Genomic DNA, 22,760 nt, shown 5'->3' with positions numbered 1-22,760 from the left:
TTCCCTGTCATAAATTTTCCTTCCACAGAACGGATCTGCCATAACCTAATAGTGTTCTGTAAAGCCAAATAAGGAACACGTTTTCTTCATATGCCTATATTTATTTCCTATTGACGTTTACCAAGCAGCTCCAAAATGCATATTTACTGCTCCAAAACGTACAATTCATGTTCCGAAGCTGCTGCAAAGTTCCAAATTTGCTGCTCCCAGAGCAGCTCCAAAACTTCCTTGGCTGCTTCCATCCCAGATAAACATACTTTCTCATATTGAAGTTCAATATACATGGTGGTCTATTGACAAGAAGTTATAAAGATATAAAGACTTTGTTAAATTGGGAAGTTTGTTATGTTGAAGTTTGTTGCAATGCATTGTGACCCACCATGTTTGCTTTAAAATCTTCCTGGGGCAGGCCGAAGAAAGGCATTTTTAAAAGGAGATGACATGTTTGACACCTTCACTGTACCTCAAGTGCCACCAAGATGCTATTGGAGTCACTACTGTAATTACCGTTAGGGTCGGCCGCATGCATGATGACCAGCCAAGTTCCAGTAATCTGGCAAAGGTGAATTTAAGGATCAAAATACCAGAAGTTTGGTCCCATCGGCAGGTGCCGGACGGCATCTTCGGTCAGGAGAGCATTACCCAATAAATCAATTTAACTGAGTCGAATTAACTAAGTCTACTGTAGTTTGGTAGTATTTTTGGTTCACCTAATTTACTGCCACATGCTCACACCCGTGCTTGTGCACTTCATAATCCACCTACACGCTTGTTTCATTTAAAGTTATGGTTATTGGAAGAAGCAATTTCTGTCCAATTTCTTATCACTTTAGGGGTTGCTATGAAATGCTAGCTCGCATTGCTCTCGCGTAGGCGTGTGAATGCTTTGTTTACAGGTGAGCGCCCGCAAACCGGTAATGCAGTCGCCCTGCATCTCTGTTTGCAAGACATGCAAGAACTGATTGAATGTTCCTATCTAACGATTGATTACTCCAAGTTTTTTGCTCGCTTTGTTTTTCTAATTGGTGCGCACCACTGAGTGTGCTTGTGGCTGCTCACATGGCATGGCTCGCATTTTGCTTGCTATGGCCGCGTGTCCTGGGGCTGTATGCTCTAATGATCCACTTCATTTTCAATTTTATGAGCCTTAGTCATTCGTTCGGCCTTCACCACCGTCCTTGTGGGATCGCCCCCTTAGTGCAGCATATGCTGAAAGTGCGAAATGAAATGGAACGAATAAGGGCACTAGTTGTGCCAACCTTGTTTAAAACATAAGAATAAGTTGAGTGAATTTTGTGAAAAAACATTTGTAAAAAGTTAACTGGACTGGTTTATTTATGTATTCAGCAATAAATCGTCAATGAAACTGCTCACATAAAAAAAAAAGATCTCGCTTCATTGCATCTAAAAAAATTATTTGTATGTTTTTCCCCAAAATAAGTCACTTTGAGGAATCTAAACCTGCGATAAAAATGTGACCCTGGGTTTAGTAGATCATATTGTGACCCTCAAAGGGTTAACACAGAATGCCATTTTTTTCATGTCAGCAGTTCCAGGCAGCTAGCCGAGGACCCATTTTACTGCATTTCATTCACCGTGCTCGTATATAGATGATTGTGACCACCGGTGTGTGATTTGTGCAGAGGACCTGCTGGATCTCATGCCAGAGGTGTCGAGCGCCATTGAGACCCTCCTGATGATCCTTTGCACCCAGGAGTCTGACAGTGATGACGCCAGCCAGGCTCTCAAGGTGGGTGCTGGGAGCAGTGTTTAACGATCATCTTTGGGTACCCACCAGCTCTGTCCTTGTCATTTTGAGGCACTTGAAGTGTTTAAAGCGTAATTCAATGCCTGTCTGAAAGGTATCTGATGGGCCTTGTAGTTTAGGGTTAACTACTGTGTGCGAGTTGGCCACACTGTGTGACGGGGAAGGAAGGAGGAAGGTCTGTGATGTGTTTTGCCTGCAGGTGACATGGCCTTTGCTTGCATCTCCCGTTGTGCAGCAGCAGTTTGGTTAGGCACGGCTGTCTTGTCTCGGTGCTATTCCAAGTGGGCAAAAATTATGGAGTAGATTGCATAAAGTTCTGCGTGAAGCTTGGTGGTAGCCAAGCAGAAGCAATTCAGAGCCCAAACTCCATTTGGAGATGACTGTGTAGCCACGAATCGGATAAAAACGGGGTGAAATGGGAAATTAAGTGGAGATGCAGCAGTGAAATGGCTCAATTTATTAATTTTTCGTTTATCTGGCAAAATATCTAGAAAAAATATGCAGCAGAGTTTGAGAAAATTTGACTTTCTTACTGTGTTGTTTATTGCACGACCAGTAGAACCAACGCTGCTTTCCATTAATGCAGCATCGCCATCTTGGTATCGCCGTGAACACGAGATACCGATCGGAGATTCAGATAGCTGCAGCCCTGTATGTTTCTATGCAGAAATAAAAGCAACAAAATTGAGTGCAGAAGGGGAAAACTGGTGTCGCATTCATTCCTGCAAACATGAGTGCTCCTGTACTCGTGTGTTTACAAGTTTGCAACTATCATCGCTTCTGGATGGGGAAATACCTGAGCCATAGCACTCACTTCAGACTAAAAATGGTTGAATTTACAGAAGAAGATCAAAAAACAAAGGCTGGTGGAAAGTTCGCACTTGATGAAAAATGTGTACGGCGGTGTTCTCGAGAAGATCTGAAAAAACAAATCTATGAAGGTGCGCTTTCAGATCATGTTCCCGGAGATAGAAGACGCTCTTCTCGAGTACGCGACGTAGACGCGGAACAATGCCTATGCAGTTTCTACAAAGATACTGTGCATGAAAGCACCCGACATAGCAGGAAGCAAGGAGATTCCGGCTACTGTGTAAAGACAGATTGAGAGAGCCAGTCTCTCCGCCGTCACCCAGCGATGTGTTCAAAGTCTGCTCTAGGAGTACATAGAAAAGCTGATCTCATTTCAGGAATTCTTCATCAAGAAGCGCAGAGAGCATGAGTACCCACTCAGATTGGTAATGCTGATGAAACCCTGGTATGGCTTGACACACACAAGAATGTGATGGTAGAGGCGAAGTGGAGGATGGGCCTCCATGTTTTCACAATGGGGGCCGAAAGGCAGCTATGCATGGATATGCTTTGCGACGCAGCGCTTGTGCATAAACTGCTGCTTTATGTTGTCCTTAAGAGAAAAAAAAATTCGCCATAAGCCATCTGATGATGGCTGTCGGTAGTAAGGCATTTAGCATTGGATCAATAAAGGGACACAGTGTGTTGTCATAGTTGAAATGAGTTAGGTACTAGGCACGTACCGTAGCGGGATTCCCCTTTCGCACATCTCTAAAAATGCTCAATAACATTTAGCATCGCCACTGCGAAGCCTGCGTGTTGCTTCCAAAATGCACTGCGCGCCGGTGGGTGCGTATGCAGAGAAACGCTTCATGTGTCAACCGGGCCACTGTCTGGTGTTTATTTCCGGACATGCTGCACGATGGGCGATGGGTAGAGTGAAAACTAAATACACTATACTGATGGGCGACTTTAATGCCAAGGTAGGCAAGAAGCAGGCCGGAGACAAGGCAGTGGGGGAATATGGCATAGGCACCAGGAATAGCAGGGGAGAGTTATTAGTAGAGTTTGCGGAACAGAATAATATGAGGATAATGAATACCTTCTTCCGCAAGCGGGATAGCTGAAAGTGGACATGGAGGAGCCCGAACGGCGAGACTAGGAATGAAATAGACTTCATACTCTGCGCTAACCCTGGCATCATACAAGACGTGGACGTGCTCGGCAAGGTGCGCTGCAGTGACCACAGGATGGTAAGAACTCGAATTAGCCGAGACCTGAGGAGGGAACGGAAGAAACTGGTACATCAGAAGCCGATCAATGAGTTAGCGGTAAGCGGGAAAATAGAGGAATTCCAGATCAAGCTACAGAACAGGTATTCGGCTTTAACTCAGGAAGAGGACCTTAGTGTTGAAGCAATGAACGACAATCTTGTGGGCATCATTAAGGAGTGTGCAATAGAAGTCGGTGGTAACTCCGTTAGGCAGGATACCAGTAAACTATCGCAGGAGATGAAAGATCTGATCAAGAAACGCCAGTGTATGAAAGCCTCTAACCCTACAGCTAGAATAGAAATGGTAGAACTTTCGATGTTAATCAACAAGCGTAAGACAGCTGACATGGATAGAATTGAACATGCTCTCAGGAACGGAGGAAGCCTAAAAACAGTGAAGAAGAAACTAGGAATTGGCAAGAATCAGATGTGTGCGTTAAGAGACAAAGCAGGCAATATCATTACTAATATGGATGAGATAGTTCAAGTGGCTGAGGAGTTCTATAGAGATTTATACAGTACCAGTGGCACCCACGACGATAATAGAAAAGAAAATAGTCTAGAGGAATACGAAATCCCAAAGGTAACGCCGGAAGAAGTAAAGAAAGCCTTGGGAGATATGCAAAGGGGGAAGGCAGCTGGGGTGGATCAGGTAACAGCAGATTTGTTGAAGGATGGTGGGCAGATTGTTCTAGAAAAACTGGCCACCCTGTATACGCAATGCCTCATGACCTCGAGCGTACCGGAATCTTGGAAGAACGCCAACATAATCCTAATCCATAAGAAAGGGGACGCCAAAGACTTGAAAAATTATAGACCGATCAGATTACTGTCCATTGCCTACAAACTATTTACTAAGGTAATCGCAAATAGAATCAGGAACACCTTAGACTTCTGTCAAGCAAAGGACCAGGCAGGATTCCGTAAAGGCTACTCAACAATAGATCATATTCACACTATCAATCAGGTGATAGGGAAATGTGCGGAATATAACCAACCCTTATATATAGCTTTCATTGATTACGCGAAAGCGTTTGATTCTGTCGAAACCTCAGCAGTCATGGAGGCATTACGGAATCGGGGTAGACGAGCCGTATGTAAAAATACTGAAAGATATATATAGCGGCTCCACAGCCACTGTAGTCCTCCATAAAGAAAGCAACAAAATCCCAATAAAGAAAGGCGTCAGGCAGGGAGATACGATCTCTCCAATGCTATTCACAGCGTGTTTACAGGAGGTATTCAGAGACCTGGATTGGGAAGAATTGGGGATAAAAGTTAATGGAGAATGCCTTAGTAACTTGCGATTCGCTGATGATATTGCCTTGCTTAGTAACTAAGGGGACTGATTGCAATGCATGCTCACTGACCTGGAGAGACAAAGCGGAAGAGTGGGTCTAAAAATTAATCTGCAGAAAACAAAAGTAATGTTTAACAGTCTCGGAAGAGAACAGAATTTACAATAGGCAGCGAGGCACTGGAAGTCGTAAGGGAATACATCTACTTAAGGCAGGTAGTGACGGCAGATCCGGATCATGAGACGGAAATAATCAGAAGAATAAGAATGGGCTGGGGTGCGTTTGGCAGGCATTCTCAGATCATGAACAGGAGGTTGCCATTATCCCTCAAGAGAAAAGTGTATAATAGCTGTGTCTTACCAGTACTCACCTACGGGGCAGAAACCTGGAGGCTTATGAAAAGGGTTCTACTCAAATTGAGGACGACGCAACGAGCTATGGAAAGAAGAATGATAGGTGTAACGTTAAGGGATAAGAAAAGAGCAGATTGGGTGAGGGAACAAACGCGAGTTAATGACATCTTAGTTGAAATCAAGAAAAAGAAATGGGCATGGGCAGGACATGTAATGAGGAGGGAAGATAACCGATGTTCATTAAGGGTTATGGACTGGATCCTAAGGGAAGGGAAGCGTAGCAGGGGGCGGCAGAAAGTTAGGTGGGCGGATGTGATTAAGAAGTTTGCAGGGACGGCATGGCTACAATTAGTACATGACCGGGGTTGTTGGAGAAGTATGGGAGAGGCCTTTGCCCTGCAGTGGGTGTAACCAGGCTGCTGCTGCTGATGATGATGATGACGCTGCACCATCTAGTGGCACTGCCAAAAAGTTTGTGTGTGGCCTCTGAGGCGAGAAGCGTGACGCGGTGGTGCGTGCAAATGCTGAGAATTGTTCCCTCTCTTGCGCACATTGAATGGCACATGCCGAACGACCCGAGTTGGTGAGAGGTTCATTGATGATCATCGCATAACTAGTACATTCGTGGCGAACCTCGCTAAGGTGTTGGCATGAAATGCGTTCATTGAAAGTGACATATTCCCGGTGAATTTATGGCGCAGCCTGCTAATGTGCCTGGTTGCTGTCCTTGGGGAACTCTTGGGGCTTTGGTTTGATACTGCTGAGCAGTGGAGAAACATAAAGAAGCCTGAACCACCCCTCGGGCTTGGTGAAAAATCATACGTTGTGAACATCTCCGCCAAGTTTTGCTGTTGTACACAACACGTAGAGCACGCAAGCGGAGTACGAAGTCGCCTTCCTCTAAATGCTCTCTTTTAAACAGAAGCCTGCCAGCGTTCTGGACGCTTTATCTGGTACTAAAGCTGATTCCCATACATGCCCTATTGGCCAAAGCTGCTGTCAATTAATAAGGGTGTTTGGATCAGTGTGCTTCTTCCTAGTGTTGCTGTGTACATTTATTGACAATGTTCAGTAAACAGGCTGAAGTAAGAGAAAATGTGCTTTTGAATATCGATAATTATGTACTTCCGGAAGAAGCCGACTATCGTGTGCTCACATGCACTCGGCCATGGCTGCCTGTGTAGAAATTATATTTTGGCCACCTTGCATCGGTGTCGTAGCCGGTGGGTCTCGCTAATTTCGACTAGTTTTGAGCGCCCAACCAGCCTCAAACAACGCGAAATTTAATATTAGACCACATGCACGCTTGCCAGTGCAAGCTCACTTTCAAAGTTGTGCCAGTTGGTTGTGGATACTATCCATCGGTGAAGCTGGTGAAGGACAAAGCCACTCCGCACCATGTAACGTGGTCAGACTTTAGCATCTCCATGTGAGCATGTACTCAAGCCCTGTTGTGCACAAGGTAAATGTTGTGTGTACGCACTACAGTTGCATGCAGCTGCGATCTACTGCGTAGATCGCAGCTGCCATGTGAGCTGCTGCTGAGCTGCCATGTGTCCATTGTTTAAGCGCCCTGTGGCTTGCTGAGGAGAGCTGCATTTGGCTTACATTTGGTGCCTCATATGGGCCAAAATAGGAAGTAAGGGCATCAATGTTAGCATCCAAAAGCAAATTTGAACTGCGCGCGTTGTGGACATGCACTGCTCCGTCGTAGCCTTCGCAGTGCAAGGCATTGAAGAAGGCATTTGATTGCCAATAACTCTGCTTCTGCTGAACCCATTGAAGTACTTTTTGTGGCGAAGTATTTCATAATCACGTTTTTTAACTGCAAGTGCATTTCTCCTCTTCGGTGAAAAGTGGTCCAGGGCCCCTTTAAGAGATCTCTTCTTCATTGTAGAGTGGCACATTCCCAGTGACCCAAGTTGGCATCAAAGAGGTTCCTTTTAGTACAGCACAGAACGAGTGGCACATATGCAGCGCTGCAAGTCGGCGTCCGAGAGTTCCTTCGAACAGTGGTACCTACCGAGTTTTGCATCTAGAGTGACCCATGCTGGCATGAAAGAGGTTCGTTGAAGAGCAGCACGCACGTTCACACTGCCACATACTCAGCTATCCCAGTTGGTGCACAGGCTGGCTTCGAACCGTGTGCCCTGAGCACAGTAGCTCGATGCACTACCCATTCGAGCACTGACCACCCAGTGACCCAGGTGTCCATAAGAACGGTTAGATAGAAACATACATAGACACATTAGTACATACATAGCCCCTGACAAGTCTGTGAGCTACTCTCAGAATGTGAACACATAAAAATGCACAAGAGGAACTCGGCTGCTGCATGATGCTTTAGGTGCATGCACCAGTGCGCTGTGCATTTCGGAGGCCTCGCACAGGCTTTGTGGCGGTGGCGCTTGATGGCGCAGATGGGAAGCCTAAGAGAGGAGTGCCGCCGCAGTGCACGCCTCATACTTAAGGTGTTTTGATGGTGGCAAGACATTATGTCGCTATATTACTTCACTGCTAACTGCATTACCGTTGGCAGCCATCGCAATATGGGTTCTGACGAATTTTTGTCTGTGGTGATGAATGAGCAAACTGACGAAATGAAAACAAGCGTTTTATGTGTAACTGTTTTGCAGAGTCTTTCATTGCGATGACAATTATACAGGCACTTTAACCACATGCATGGTGTTGACACCATGTTCCTAGTGTATACAGTTGAACCTCCACATAACAAACTTCAATATAACAAAATTTTCTATGGGGTGAAGTATCTAACTTTCAGAACACCTTGTACTTGGATCTCAATATAATGAAGTGCGTTTATACACTACTTCAGTGTAATTAAATTTCACTCCTGCCATGAAGGAATATCACGCAATAAATGTAAACTGCCGCAGACACAGCTCGTCAAATGGTTGAATTACATACTGCTGCTTTTGAATGCATTGAATGCATCTGTTGAATCATGCGCCGCGAACCCATTTCTTTTTCTTTTTTTCAAATAAAGATGTTAATCGATGTTTCCAATTATGCAGAAATTTGATTACAGTACACAAACGAAGGTTACTCTTTACAGAGATCATTGTAGTCTGGTAGATACGGTGTTGAACTGCGTCACCCTAACGGTGCCTTCCTTGTACAGGGTTGCCTCCGGTGCATCGTGCTACTGTGTGATGCAGACCCAGACCTCTGCAGCCAGTTTGTGGATGTGCTGGGTTCCTTCCTCTCTTTCTGGTCAGGTGAGTCTTGGTTCACATCACGGACTTTGTTGTCAATTTATATTACGTTCTTGGAACACAACTTTCCACCTGCACGTAGTCACTCTGGTGTTTCCAGAACTCAAGTATTGAAAGCTGGTCAAGTTGTTATCGTTGCCTTCTTTAAACCTGCGTTGTTAAATGCGGTGTCATGTGTCACCGATTTCGGGGCCGTGCGGATGCCACGAGAGATGGAGTTGGGAGAGTCAGAGCAGCACAGCAAACAGATTTTAATTACCCCAAACTCAAAATAAAACTCGTGTAAACTGCAACACCATGCAGAGATACCGGCACCTGTGCCACCTACTTAACAGTGACTAAACATGTCCTTATTGCCAGCCACGTCAGTCCTTCAAGCTTTATACGTGAAATTCAAGCAACCCTAGCCTATGGCTGCGCACTAACAGAAAGGAGCATTCTTACAGACTTTTGTCGTCGCTCGTATCCTTCGTGTCCTATGCATGTCGGATCTTCATAATAGTCGGTGTTCTCGCTGAAGCCGTAAGAGTGGCGGCCTTGGTGTTGGCCACTGAACTCATCCGTCTCCGAAGCTGGTGTCCCGAACTCCATCGGTGATGTGGCGCCCCGACCTCACCGGTTAGGCTTAACTCCGGGTTCCGCCGCTACTTCATGTGCCAACAAGACGCCCCGGGGACTATCGTACGTGCTGGTCTGCCTCTGAAGGGGGATGCTTCCTGGAGTGCCCGGCACTGCCGTAAGAGGCTGCAACAGGTCCAAGGAGCCTCGCTCGAACATCGCTGAGGTCGACGGCCACACCCTGGACCGCCAGCGTCACGGACTTGACCGAACCTCCATGGCTCGCGTCGCCAGTGCGATGCTGACGCTACAACCTTCTTGGCCCAGAGCCACGTCGATACTGCCAGCTCGGCGCCGCTTCTCTCGTGATCACAGCTCGGGTCACGCACCTTGAGGGCTCGTGCCGTTTGGACCGATCCGTGCATATCTTCGTCTTCCTTTCTTTTTGTGCTGCATGCCTCTTACATATGACATGCGGGACAAGCGTAAGAACAAGGATGAGCAAAGACTCACAACTGATTTATTGAAACAAAGCATTGCAGGATATATTACTGCCCGGCAGCTCCACATATGTAGACCACCTTGTCAATTTTCAGCTGGAGAATATGAAGTAACGAACACTGCGATGGCTCATCATTTGCGCAACAGCTGATTAAAAGGCGTGCAAATCCTCTGGTGGTTAGTGATAGCGATGGCTGGCTAACACACTTGTCTCCGAGTCTTCTGATGGAAAATTCCTCGATGATCTCAAAATTTTTTCTCTTGGAAAAAATTTCTTTCTTCAAACACCAGTCAGCAACGACATCCTTGGCAGGGCTCAGCTAAATGCAAGTGGGACACAGTTCCTAGCAACTGCTCGTGCCCCCCCAGCATCTCACTTACGCATAGTATATTTTGGACAATGTGCGTTTTCCTACAATTCAGTGGCAAGTGGTGGATAGACCACATGGACTTTGCATGGGACACGCTGGTGCGCGTATCTGGTTTCACACCTATCACTTCCTTCGTCAGTCACAGCATTTCAACCTTTTGTGTACTATTTCAACCTATTGTGTACTAACGACGCCTGTCGGCACTATCACATTCCTTCCCCCACAAATTAAGTTCCCTTGCGAAAGTCCTCCGACTCGTAACGAACAGGTTGGTGCAGTTATCGTGAACTTCTACGTGGTACGGCAGGGGGCTCGGGTGACGTGGGCTGGACGGGTGCCTGGCATACGGGCCGTGCTGATGTGGGGGTCGTGGGCTGAACGGTTGCCTCATCCTCAGGATTTATTTAAAGATGCTCTCGTTGGACCCATTGGCTGACGGTCTCCCTCCATGGGCTGGTCCCGCTCGTGCACACCTGTCGTGCTCCCGGGCACACCCGCCGGGACTGTCTGGGGGCCCGCGTACGGCAGGTGCTCTGGAATGGCTGGCTGGGATGGCTGGCATGGGGTAGACGTATCTGCGTGCTGGGAATAACTGGCCAGATGCAGATGAACAACGTCAACGAAATGCACTTTGCTCATCGTGTCCACCAAGTATGTGACAGGGCTAATGACCTTCACTATTCAGCCTTCAGTCCACGCTGTTTTCTCCCCTCTGACCGTTTTAACGTAGACGCGGTCCCCTTCCATGAAGAAGCACCATGGAGAGCGACCTCGGTCGCGTTGAGCCTTGGACTTTTGTTGCCCCTTTAGCATGTCTTCTTGAAATGATGGCTTTAGCAGCGACAGCTTTGTACGCGGCGCCCTTTTTAGAAACAGTTCGGCTGGTGAGCGGCCCGTTACTGCGCATGGAGTTGTCCGGTAGGCAAGCAAAAAATGGCCTAGGTGTTCTCGTAGCGTCCTGTGGCTGCCGGAAGCGCTATCATGGAGTAGTTGCTTACGCAAGGTTTTCTTTACTGTTTGCAAACACCTCTCAGCTGCTCCATTAGACTGCGGGTGATAAGGTGGGCTGTACATGTGACGCACTCCCCATGACTTGACTCAAGAAAATCATTGAACTCTCGTGCTGTAAACTGGGGGCTATCTGACACTAGCTGTTCCGGCAACCCGTATGCAGCAAAGAGGGTACGAAGCCGTTCAGTGGTGTTCAAGGCCGCTGTCGACTTCATGTGAAAGACATCAATCCACTTCGAATAAGAGTCAACACACAGCAAGAATGAAGCGCCTTCGCACTGGAAAAAAATCAATGTGTACTCTTTGCCAGCAGCGAGCGGGAAATGGCCAGGGTTCCAAAGGGGCACGGGGAGCGCTACTCTGCGTTGCTTGGCAGATTTTGCAACTTTTCACGACGGTTTCGATGGCTGCGTCAAGCCCAGGCCACCACACTAGGCCGTGAGCTAACATCTTCATTCGGACTATTCCAGGGTGCTCAGCATGCAGTAATTCCAACACATATTCTTGCAGTTTGGGCGGAACGACCCTGCTACCCCATGTCACGCATCCTTGCTCTAACGATAGTTCCATTCGTCTGGTGTGGTATGGTCGTAGCTCGGCTTCTACTTGCAGTGGCCATCCACTACGCGTAAGTTCAGCAACCTTGCACAGCACTTTGTCCTGTCTGGTAGCCTTGGCGACATCTCTGGCTGACAGCGGCGTCGTTTCAAAAACTGCCACAGTCGGCCTCTTCATCCTTTGCTTGACCTGGAAATGGCAATCTCGATAACGCATCGGGCACTTCCATTTGGGACCCTTTCCGATACCTAAGCTCGTAACGATATCCCGCCAAGATAAGCGCCCATCGTTGCATGTGCGCAGCAGCCAAAGTTGGTATCTGTTTGCAGGCACCTAGAATGCCGAGTAATGGCTCGTGGTCCATGAAAAGCATAAAACGACGGCCGTACAGATATCGATGAAACTTTTTCAACCCATATATTATGGCCAACGCTTCTCTTTCAATTTGCGAGTACGCGCGTTCCGCTGGCGATAATGTTCGAGAGGCAAACGCAATGGGCCTTTCGTCCCCGTTTGGTTGCACATGCGAAATCACTGCGCCCAGTCCGTACTGGGATGCATCGCAACTGAGTACAAGCGGTTGCTTTGGGTTATAGTAGCAGAGTACTGGGCTCGACGTGAGCAGCTTCTTTTTTTGTGGAAAGCAGCAGCGCATTCTTTGGACCAGTGCCACCGCAGGCCTTTCTTTAAAAGAGCGTACAGCGATGCTGCCATGGTCGCCAAGTTCGACAGGAACTTGGAATAAAAGGTCACCATGCCCAAGAATGATTTCAATTCCGTTGCGTTTGAGGGTTCTGGCGCAGCCGTAAGTGCTTTAACTTTTGATCCCAAAGGCGGCATTCCGGCTGCAGATATCCGGTGGCCCAGGTACTGAACTTCCCTTTGAAAAAAACGGCCGTGGCTTAGCTTGGTTAAGCCTGGTGATTGCGAAGCAATAGTGTACACAGAGAAGTGTACACTATCCCTGTTCAGACAATTATCCCTGTTCAGAGGAGTGAGATGTATCATTATCGACGAGGTCAGCATGTTATCTTCGGACCTGCTTCGACAAGTGGACCGGCAGCTTCGTGAAATAAGGCCAGACAGGATGTTGGAACCCTTTGGGGGCTTCGATATCATTCTATGTGGAGACATGAGGCAGCTGCCGCCCATTAGAGCATCCGAGCTGTACAAGCGGCCAAAGTCGTGTGGAGCCGTGTATAACACAGATGTTCTACCGTGGCATCACCTGGAATACTTCCCCCTAACTCAAGTTGTCCGCCAAAGCGACGCAGTCTTCTCAACTCTCTTAACCAAGATTGGCGATGGCACGTTGTCGCCGAGCTGCATACTGGGCACGCCGCTTAGAAAGTCGTTCTTCTCGTTCTTCTTCCGTCTCCGTAGCTCGCTGATGCTTCCTCTTTGCATTCTGCCGAGCTGCCTTGTTCGTAGGCACCATCGTAACATCTGGCTGTATGACTGCCTTGGCGAGAGGAGCGGAGCTGTTTTATACAGCTGGTGTGATGTCACACCGACCGTAGCGCCCCTGGTGAGAGGAGCGGGAGTTAGGCCGCCGTTGGTGGCTACCGCCTCACCTCGTGACGGCGTGAGATGGGGCCCTGTTTTTACACAGCTGGTGTGACGTCACTCTAGGTCACGTGGTGTGACGTCACGCAGCGAGGTCACGCTAAAGGTCAATGGTGCCTACTACCGCCTCGCCACGGAACGGGCTGAAGTGCGACCTAAAGTAGTATTGCTTCGCAATAAAACTTGCATTTTTCCTCTTGAAGAGTTACATTGTGGGCCTGAAACCGCTGGTGTACTTGTTCTAGCCGCTCGCGACAGTCCGACGTGGTGGTACCCCCAACGATTACATCATCAATGTAGCATCCTAAGTGAGGAATACCACTGAGAATTCTGTCCATAAGCGACTGGAATACTGCCAGAGTGCTTGCAATGCCAAAGGGCAGACGCTGGTACTGGAAGAGCCCTTTATGCGTGTTTATCGTCAAGAGTGACTTGGAGTCTTCACATAGCTCTACTTGCTGGTATGCAGAGGCTAGATCCAAAACGCAAAAAACACTCAAGCCCTCTAAAGCTGCGAACAAGTCTTCTGGTAGCGGAAGCGGGTAATGCTCTGTTTTCAGCACGGCGTTCACAGTGATGTTATAGTCGCCACACAACCGGACGTCTGCCCCTCCGTCCTTTGGCACAGCGACGAAGGGTGTTGCCCAATCGCTCCATGTTACCCGCTTCACGACGCCGGCTTCCTCCCAAGTATCCAGCTTATTTCTTACTGGTTCAACAAGAGCAAAAGGTACCTTACGTGCTCTGCAGAATACGGGTTTGCTGTCCGGTTTTATTAGTATTTGCGCTTTGAACCAGGAAATTGGTTCTAACTGCTTCGAAAAAACAGGCACAAATTTCTGTTTCAGCTCAGTGACAATGTCTACTGACCTTATAGCAGCGACTTCGTTCCAATTTACCTTTAGTCGACTCAGCCAGTTTCTTCCCAATAGGCATGACCACTGCTTTCCTGCATCATCGACTGTTATCAGGGGAAGGACGCAAGTCTGCTTGTTGTGTTTTACTTGCACGTCGACCGAACCAAGAACTGGGACAAGCTCGCCCGTGTACGTTCTTAACGGATCAGCCACCGCCTCCAGGGGCAGGTGCGCCCAGTTCTGCTGATAGATTGCCTTTGGCATCACCGTCACTGAGGCGCCCATGTCTATTTGCATGGTCACGTTGTGGCCCTCTACATCCACGGTAACATAATATGCGGAATTGTTGCTGGTGATACTACAGATCTGCAAATCATTATCCAATTCTTCCGTGGAGTCATCCACCCAATTTAATTCTTTGCGTGGTCCGGTTCCCCGCCTGCACATTGTCCTAAGATGACCTTGCGTGCCACAGTTGTGGCACTTGTACCTGCGGTATTGACATGTTCTTTCCGAGTGGTTTTTTCCACATCGGAAACATTCTATTGGTTCTGTCGCGACTCCTCGCCTGCAGTTCTCTATTTGCCTGCTTTCTGCTGTCAGGTCCGTCTGACGAGCTGCTTCCTCAGACTTAATTTGTTGCGACTGCTTCGATGCCATTTCGCGGTTCAGAGCAATTTTGCATGCCCCTTCAAAGGTCAAAACCCCAGCGTCAGCCGCAAACAGCTCCCGCTGGGTGTCCGCGCATCGCAGTCCCTCTACAAGCCTGTCCCTCAAGGCTTGGTCAAGAAAGTCACCGAATGCGCAACTTCCGGCTAAATTCTTCAGCTGGAGTATGAAGTCTGTCACGCTTTCTTGTTCAAACTGTACGCGGTGGTTGAAACTGCATCGTTCCGCTACGATGGCTTTCCGGGGGCTGTAATAGTTCTTCAGAACCGCTTTAGCTTCATCGTACGTTTTACTGGACGGCGCATCGGGTACGAGCAGGTTTTTCAGTATTTCGTATGATTTCGGTCCTACGACCGTCAAGAATACGGCTAATTTCTTGCTGTCGGCTACCTCATTTGCATCCACATACAACTCGAACCGTTCCACGTACGAGTCAAAACTTTCGGCCTTCTCGTCAAAGCAATCGATTCTTTCCACCTTTGACATGTTGCCGTTTCCTTGAGGTTCCGCCGCCCTGGCCTGGTTGCCTGCCGCGCTTGTTGTCAGCATCCGCCACGGTCCCGGGAAGCCACTTGCGTCGGTCCCACCCTCGTTGCCATGTGTTGTGTACTATGTGCAGACGGGGACGCGCCCAGGCGCGCAGCGTGACGAGCAAGAAGACCAGCGGGCTCCGGAACAGAGAATGCTTTATTCGGAACAGCGCGTGCTTCTTACACACGCTGGCGGTCGCTTATCCGCTTCTGATAGCAAACACTGAACGACGCCTGTCGGCGCTATCACACTTTTTTGCTCCACATCACAAATCTTTGAAAGCTTCCAGACCAGAAAATACTAAGGGTGTGCGGATACTGGAATATCACAAAATATAATTGAATAGAGAACGTTTGAACAATTCAATTCACAAAACGAGCATCTACTACTCGATTTTTTTTAATATTCATTATATTCACTGCAGAGACTTGCCTAGTGTCGCATGTTGCCTGGGCCATGCAGCCCCTTAGGCTTGGTGCCGTGCAAGCAAAAGGTTTTCAACACAAACTTTTTTGGGGCACAAAGAGAAGTGCCAAGTTCGCCAAGGATGGTCTGCTGCAGCTGATATGGCTGACGTGGTCCCGAGCTGCATCTGTATGAGCGCCTCTGCATTGTGCACTCCCTTACGTCAGCTCGGGGCATCGCATACGAAGCACCTGAATGCCGAAATTCTCAGAATGGTCGAATTGGCCAGGGCTGCCTCTGTCAGTACAAGATTTGTCCGTGTCGACAGGACCAATCGAAAATATAATGCAACGCAGACACAGGCAATGGCAACAGAAGCATCGGGTATCTAGAAAAGTGTGAAAGCATCTGCAAAGATCGTGCTTATTAGACATCAGAGGACACGTAGATCCGGTTTGATATGCAGTGATGAAATTGGTGCCACTTCCACAGCAGTCAGTTTAACTTGTGCGTTCAGTCTCAGGATTGATCACTGAAGAACTGCCCATGGAAACATAGTGGTAAGCATTCTGCGATAGATTGTGGGCAGCTATCACATCAGTTAGCGGTAAATTTTCGTCGCAGCCACATTGCCTAGACCATTAGGCCTAATTGGCATTGCTTCGTCGAGCATCAGTGACTAAAGTTACTTTTTGGTGCCGAGTTGGCGCAGATTTATTCACACCACCTGCGCGACACTTGGAAAGCCAACAAACTGTCTTGCAAACGAAAGTGAGTGGACGAGATGGCAACAAAGCTGTTCACTGATGGGCACCATCTTTGCAACACGCTGTATGGAGGCCTCTCATTCTTGATGCCCTTTGTAGACACACATCAGTCTATTTTTGTAGCTTGCAGCAACCCCTTACAACACTAGCTTTAGGTTTACACAGCGGGCACAAAAGTGTTGTGTGACTGGTGCACTTATCACCCAGCTGCACTCACCAATGCAGATGGACAGCGAGTGGACGAGGAAGGGGGTGAGGAGTGTCACAAACACTTGCCATGATCCTCTCAATTTAAGAATCTTTGGCTGGATGAAAATACTAATGCCAAACCTGCAAATGAAGAAATGGCTAGTTTTTACTGTTGATGCCTACCATGGCCGACTCGCACAGCACCAATGATGGCTTTGCAAAGTGTGGTGATCAAGTTACGTGATGCATGGCCTCCACTTTCTTCTTTCGCGCAGATTGGCCCTACAATATTTCATAACAAAGATGGAAAAGTTCTTTTGTATCGTGGAAGTGGAAAGCAATACTTTCTATGCAGTGAATAAAAGATTGCCGGGAAACAGATGTCGACTATTAAATTCGGAACATCATTGTAACCGAACATCATTAGTTTATTAGTTTTGAAGGGAAAAAAACAGTTAATTCTTTCCAACAGAAATTATATTGATAAAAGAGTATTTTCAAGACCTTCATCTGATATGTAACCAGTGCTGGCATACTTATTTGGAATTCCCTTTAACAAGACCGTACATACAGTTAAACCTCGATATAATGAAGTCGGTAAAATTGGCAATTCACTTTGTTATATCGAAATTTCATTGTATTGAAATTTGACCTTTTAATGCAAATAAGTACAGTTGTCGACTGATTTTATTTTGCAAGGAAAGACGCCGCAGAATTTGTCAAATTATCGGGTAATCGGAAAAAGCAAATTTGAATGAGAAAACAATTCATTTTGATGAATTTGGAAGTTGGCGACGAATGATACGGTTTCATGCCACATTGACGATATTTTCACATAGGCAGTACGAATTAAGCAAAGCCAGTCACTGTGGCTTTTGCTCGCACTGCACCTCCGTCGCTGATAGTGTCGCCTGCAGCAGGGAGCTAGTGCTTTATCTGCCTCTCACTCAATTGGTCACCAGAACTTGAGATTATGCTAGCTTCAACATTACACGTGCGGGAAGACAGCTTACAGGATGCCGTGCCGTCTTGATCGGCACGGCTGCATGCGTGCTGAGCTGTGCTTACAACCATGCGCAACCTTGACCGAGACGCGCTACCAGAAATGGATATGTGCGCCAACTTAGCTCCCACTTCCCCGCACCCTCACGCACATTTTATCAATTACTGCGAGCTTGCTCACCCCCTCCTCTTTTCCTTTGCTCACGTGGAAAGCCTGCACTCGCGAAGCCATCATCTTCCTGTCTCACCCTCGCACACTTTCACTCGCACCTAAAGCACACAGTGCACAGGGCGTGATGGGATCTTATTGCACTTGGACTTTATATGAGTCGCTCTCGTCACAGGGCGCTTGATTTGAGAGGTGCGTTTGCAAGCAGCCACTTGTAATTGAATCATTTGACCATCGACATTCATGGAAGTTTCAATTTATTGTCTCGGCATTCCTTTGTGGCTACAGTGAAATTTTGTTATATTGAAGTTGCATACAAACACACTTCGCTATATATAGAGAATTTCGTTATATTAAAGTTCGTTGTATCGAGGTTTAACTGTATATCTTGGTTTTCTATGTACCTAAGTTGCGCATAATTTGCTATATTGCCACGTAAGAGTGACAGTGAAGGAGGCAGCAAAACTGTGATTGATGAAACTAGCATTTTATTTAGCGAACCTGTGCCCTCAAAAACAGGCTACACTCAAAGAACAACGATAGTGGCAAACACAGTCGGCGATCGGCAAAATCCCTCATCTGCCAGTCAAGTGCATCTGCTTTTATACATCAATCATCGAATGTTCCAGAGTAGTCATTGGTGCTCACGTGTCTTCCAGAAAGTTCTATACCATTCGCGTAATGCATACGTGAAATGAGATTACACAAGGTTCGGTGACAACAGACAGCGGATAGAACCATCGATACCATTAGAGAAATTTCCGATACATGCAGGTGCATCCTGCGCTGTGCAATAACCTTGGTTAGGCTGTGAAAAGCGGTCACCCGAAAAAGATAAGTACACGTGTCAATGCCCTCCTCTCAAAAAGCATCATCCAGATGCTACAAACATAACAGGAGAACGAAAAACAAAAAGGACACTTATTAAACAAAAGTAACAAAACGACAAAGAAGTAAAGTGCAATGTAACACAGTCCAAAGAAAGTCTAAAGTTCAGCTGTGCAAAATCCCGAAGTTCGTTAGTGCTGGTAGAACGGCTTAATGGGGGAGGCTACCCTCGGATACCAACTTATTTGTTTTTTGAGATATCTTAATGAAATTTTCAGGATAGACTCGTAGCAAAAGTATTAGTAGAACTACAAAATTTCATGCAGTCACGTTTACTGGTTCTCAAGTTACACCAATATGTCAGAATGGCGCAAATGGTTTTCTCATTCCAGGTCTGGAGAATATTCAAAAGGTGCTGCAACTGTCAAATTCACTATGATGATTCCCACATGGATACCTCAGGGCAAGACAGAGCCCTTTTTTAAAATTTCCTTGCTCAAAAATTTTAGCAGACCACCGAATTTAGTGTTGGTGATTAAGATTTTATAAATCAAATTTTGACTATATATCGCAAATCACAGACACAATATATATAAAAAAATGGGCTTGTCTTACCCTCAGAAATTTATTCGGATACACAATAAAAAAACTTCTGGAAATCTGATGAGCGTTTACAGAGATATGGCTGGAACAAGCAGCCTGACCAGCCAAAAAAAGTCATTTTGAGAAAATGAGCTTTGAAAGTTTTGAGCACACATATTGGTCTAAAGTGACCCTGCAGCATAAGTGGAGGTCTCCTTAGGCACCCTCTTTTTTTTCCGCCTTTCCACCTTCTCTTGCAATCGCTTTTTGGCCTTTTTCAAGCGCAGAGGATCTTTCTCGGCTGCCCGTTGAATGGCCAGGTGTCAACCCCACTGACGAACATAGCTCTTGAGTGGCCCTGTGGCAGCCAGCATTATATCTTAAAGGTGCCTCATGCAGTGCTGTCTCCACAGCATGGAGTGGCATGATTCTGATGCATTCTGCGTCTTTGCTCCCAGGCAGCATTGCAGAAGAGAAGCCTGTGAGAGGCGCTCATAAACAGGTAGCAGTGCTTCTGCAACATAGCCTGGAAGATTGTACCGATGCTTCGGAGGTGGCACACAATCACTCTTGCTGGTGTTAAGACGACACCACGAGTCTGCACCCTCAGGGCACAAGTCGTGGTGAGAATCCTCGTCCGTCAGTGTCACGTGGTGGTACGATGCCATCACTGCATGCTGCATTGCAGCCACATCGTTGGAATTGTTCTGTAGGGCCCAGCCATAATAGCCGGTCAACTTGTCGATGGGGGCCTTTATCAGCCTGCCCTTCCCTCGCAAAGCTTTGTCACTTTTCTTCCCAAGGTCGCGCAGTGCTGTTCCCGTGCTCTTCTGGACGTGGTTCAGGCATTTCTCTTTCGAAATGGGGACTAGTCCATAAACATGTTCTTGCACAAGGGCAGAGAAGGTGGCACAATCTCCTTCAGACACGAGCGTTGTGTAACGGAGGTTGTGCTTTGGCACCGAACGTGAGAGAAGGATGACAGCTGCCTCAACCTCCATCCTCCCAGGCTTAGAGTCAGTGTTTTTTGGGCACACATGATTCTCCTGCCAGCTTGCGTAGCCTGGGTCTTCAGGCTTTGGTCCCACTTGGCAACTAAGGCACTGGTTCGATAAAACTATGGCATCCAAGATGGGGCCCGTATGATATTCAATTATTGCACCAACTGCAATATGGGACGTGCGGCCACGCTTGTGCCATGTTCCATCAAAGTCTACTGTGATATCTCTGCTGAAATATGGATCCATTTCCTTGTAGGTGGTTTTCACAGCAGAAGCAGATTCTGCATAGAACTTGTCTATGCACTATGTCTGCGGTTCCCTGAATTTCTTCAAGTGCTTCTAAAAAGTCTTATGATGCAGGCCACGATGGGACACACTCATCGCTGCCCAAAAGTCATTGAGGGCTACTTGTCCCTTCCTTATCTGTTTTGTTGCCACAATGGCTCTTATATTCACGTCACGGGCCATTGAGTCATCCTGACGAGCAGAACTCCACGAGCTTGCAACTACTCCACAATGTCAACATAGCAGCTCAAGCTTTGTTGCAAGTTCAAGTTGGGTACCTCCTTGAACCTTCATCCCAGTCACGAAGCACTGCTGGCACGGGGTCCCGGATAGCAGGTCGCCTAGGGCATTAATTTGCACAAGAAGAAATTTTTTGCCTTCACTTGTAGAGGTGGCAGCTTCAGGATCGCACTCCATTGCTTGAAATTTTCGCTCTGTCGCTGACATAGTGCCAAGTCCTCGTTGCACAGCAGCGCGTTTTTTATCCGCCACCTCTTTCACCTCGCATGTAAGGAAACGTGTTTTCAAGTGCACGGTGCTTCAAGCGCACAGTGGCCGCTGTCGATTAGCACGAGACACCAGGCACACTCATCAAGACAAATTCTTGCACTGGTGGAGCAGCAGTCACGTTGCTAGAAGCGTCGACGCAACCATGCTCTTGCGTAGATGAAGCAGAAGCTGCCCCACAGGAATTCATTATATTACAATTTGCTGATATTCAATATTCGCACACCCTTTCTATGTAGTCCACCCTTACTAGCAAAAATTAATGAGACCTGAGAAGAAGTCATCAAAATCTATGACATCACGGTGAGATGGTGCGGGAACTTGCATTCTGTCTTATCAAACCTCTTCTCGTGGTAAGAGTGCCTTTTGCTGGTATTCTAGAAGCTCAATTTACTGATAAAGATAAAATAATTTTTTTCTCTTTAATGTCCCTGTGAAGCCTACCTCTTCTTTGCCTACCTCTTTGGAGTTTGGTATGTCATTTGTTTCACCTTATGGGCTGTGCAGGAGGACCTTTCACCTGTACATCCAGCTAGCTGATAATGAAGATAGAAAGTTTACGCCTAAGAATGAAGCCTGTGCACCTGTGCAGTTATTCATTCGCAACCATATCTGCTGTATGCCAGTTCTACAGATTTAGTGAAACAAAACTAGCTTTGGTTCGGATACCATGGTTGTAGTGAAGCTGCCTTTGTGGCTGCTGAAGGTTTAGTAGCTATTGTCACCCAGTGTGGTGGCTCAGTCACTAAAGCATTTTGTGCTTCCAAGCCCAAGGTCATGAGTTCGATTCCCAGCCACATCCTGGTGGTGGGGGGGGATTGCAAAAGTGATGGTGTACTTGTGGTATCTTCGACTGCTCCTCTCCATCCTCCGAATCAGAGTCAGCCAGATACATTGTTCCTCGAACTCGGAGGCAGAGGACAAGCATGCAAGCCGAATGTGTGACTTGCTCTTGGAGGAGCAAATAATGGCAGAGTTGAAACACCATGCGATTACCGAAAACGTACAATTTCACCTTGCCAAAGCTCCTGGCACTGGCAGAAGAAACAGTGGATGTGCCAGTGGTACATGCGCTCGTTGAGATTACAGTGAACTGTCGCCAACCAAGGTGATGCTGTGATTTGATGACATGGCAGGAAACACTCTCAATCTCGACGACTGCTCCGACAACAGGGCTCAGAGCGCATGAGAGCGCTCGGGACTGGAGGAGAACGATCGGTAAGAACCAGCCGAGCACAAGATGCGCGCTCTCTTTCAACCTGTTGAAGACAGCACTGCTCGCAAGAGTGCCTTAGAGCAGTCCGAAATGAGCAGCTGAAGTTGTCATTAGATTTAGGTGCGTTTAAAGGAGAACGCCAGGGGTTCGAAATTATTATGTATCCCTTCACCACAGTGTCCCTTACAATCCACTGTACTGTTTTATGTTAAACCTCAAAATTAATTTTTTTTATTTTAGACGTTGTAGTTAGTGGTGCCACTGTAGCTAAGAATGATTGCAGGATGCATCTGTTGTCAAAATACACAGCACAAGCTGCGAGAAAATACCACTCGGTGACGCTTATCGTGTTGTGCCGTTTCATCTTGCTGCCTCGTCAAAGCTTCATTTACGCCGATTCCCGCAGTGCACGGGCAGTTTGCAGGAATTTTTTATTGCGTCCAAGGAGTTCGAGCAAGCAATGCGCGGAT

At 47.2% G+C, this 22,760-nt stretch overlaps 1 protein-coding gene across 2 annotated transcripts in view; it reads left to right on the top strand.

Annotated features, from left to right (window-relative positions):
- Positions 1–22,760, top strand: part of LOC142590631 (integrator complex subunit 7-like) — a 147,703-nt gene that overhangs the window by 70,766 nt on the left and 54,177 nt on the right. Inside the window, exons 8-9 of one of the 2 annotated variants that reach the window (XM_075702980.1) lie at positions 1,644–1,750; positions 8,624–8,720. In XM_075702980.1, coding sequence (XP_075559095.1) covers positions 1,644–1,750; positions 8,624–8,720 — 204 coding nt within the window. The remainder of the gene's footprint in view (positions 1–1,643; positions 1,751–8,623; positions 8,721–22,760) is intronic. The other variant, XM_075702981.1, reaches the window with a different exon arrangement.

The sequence above is a fragment of the Dermacentor variabilis genome, chromosome 8 (assembly GCF_050947875.1).
Source record: "Dermacentor variabilis isolate Ectoservices chromosome 8, ASM5094787v1, whole genome shotgun sequence".
Taxonomy (NCBI): Eukaryota; Metazoa; Arthropoda; class Arachnida; order Ixodida; family Ixodidae; genus Dermacentor; species Dermacentor variabilis.
This window is presented reverse-complemented; position numbering and strand designations above follow the sequence as displayed.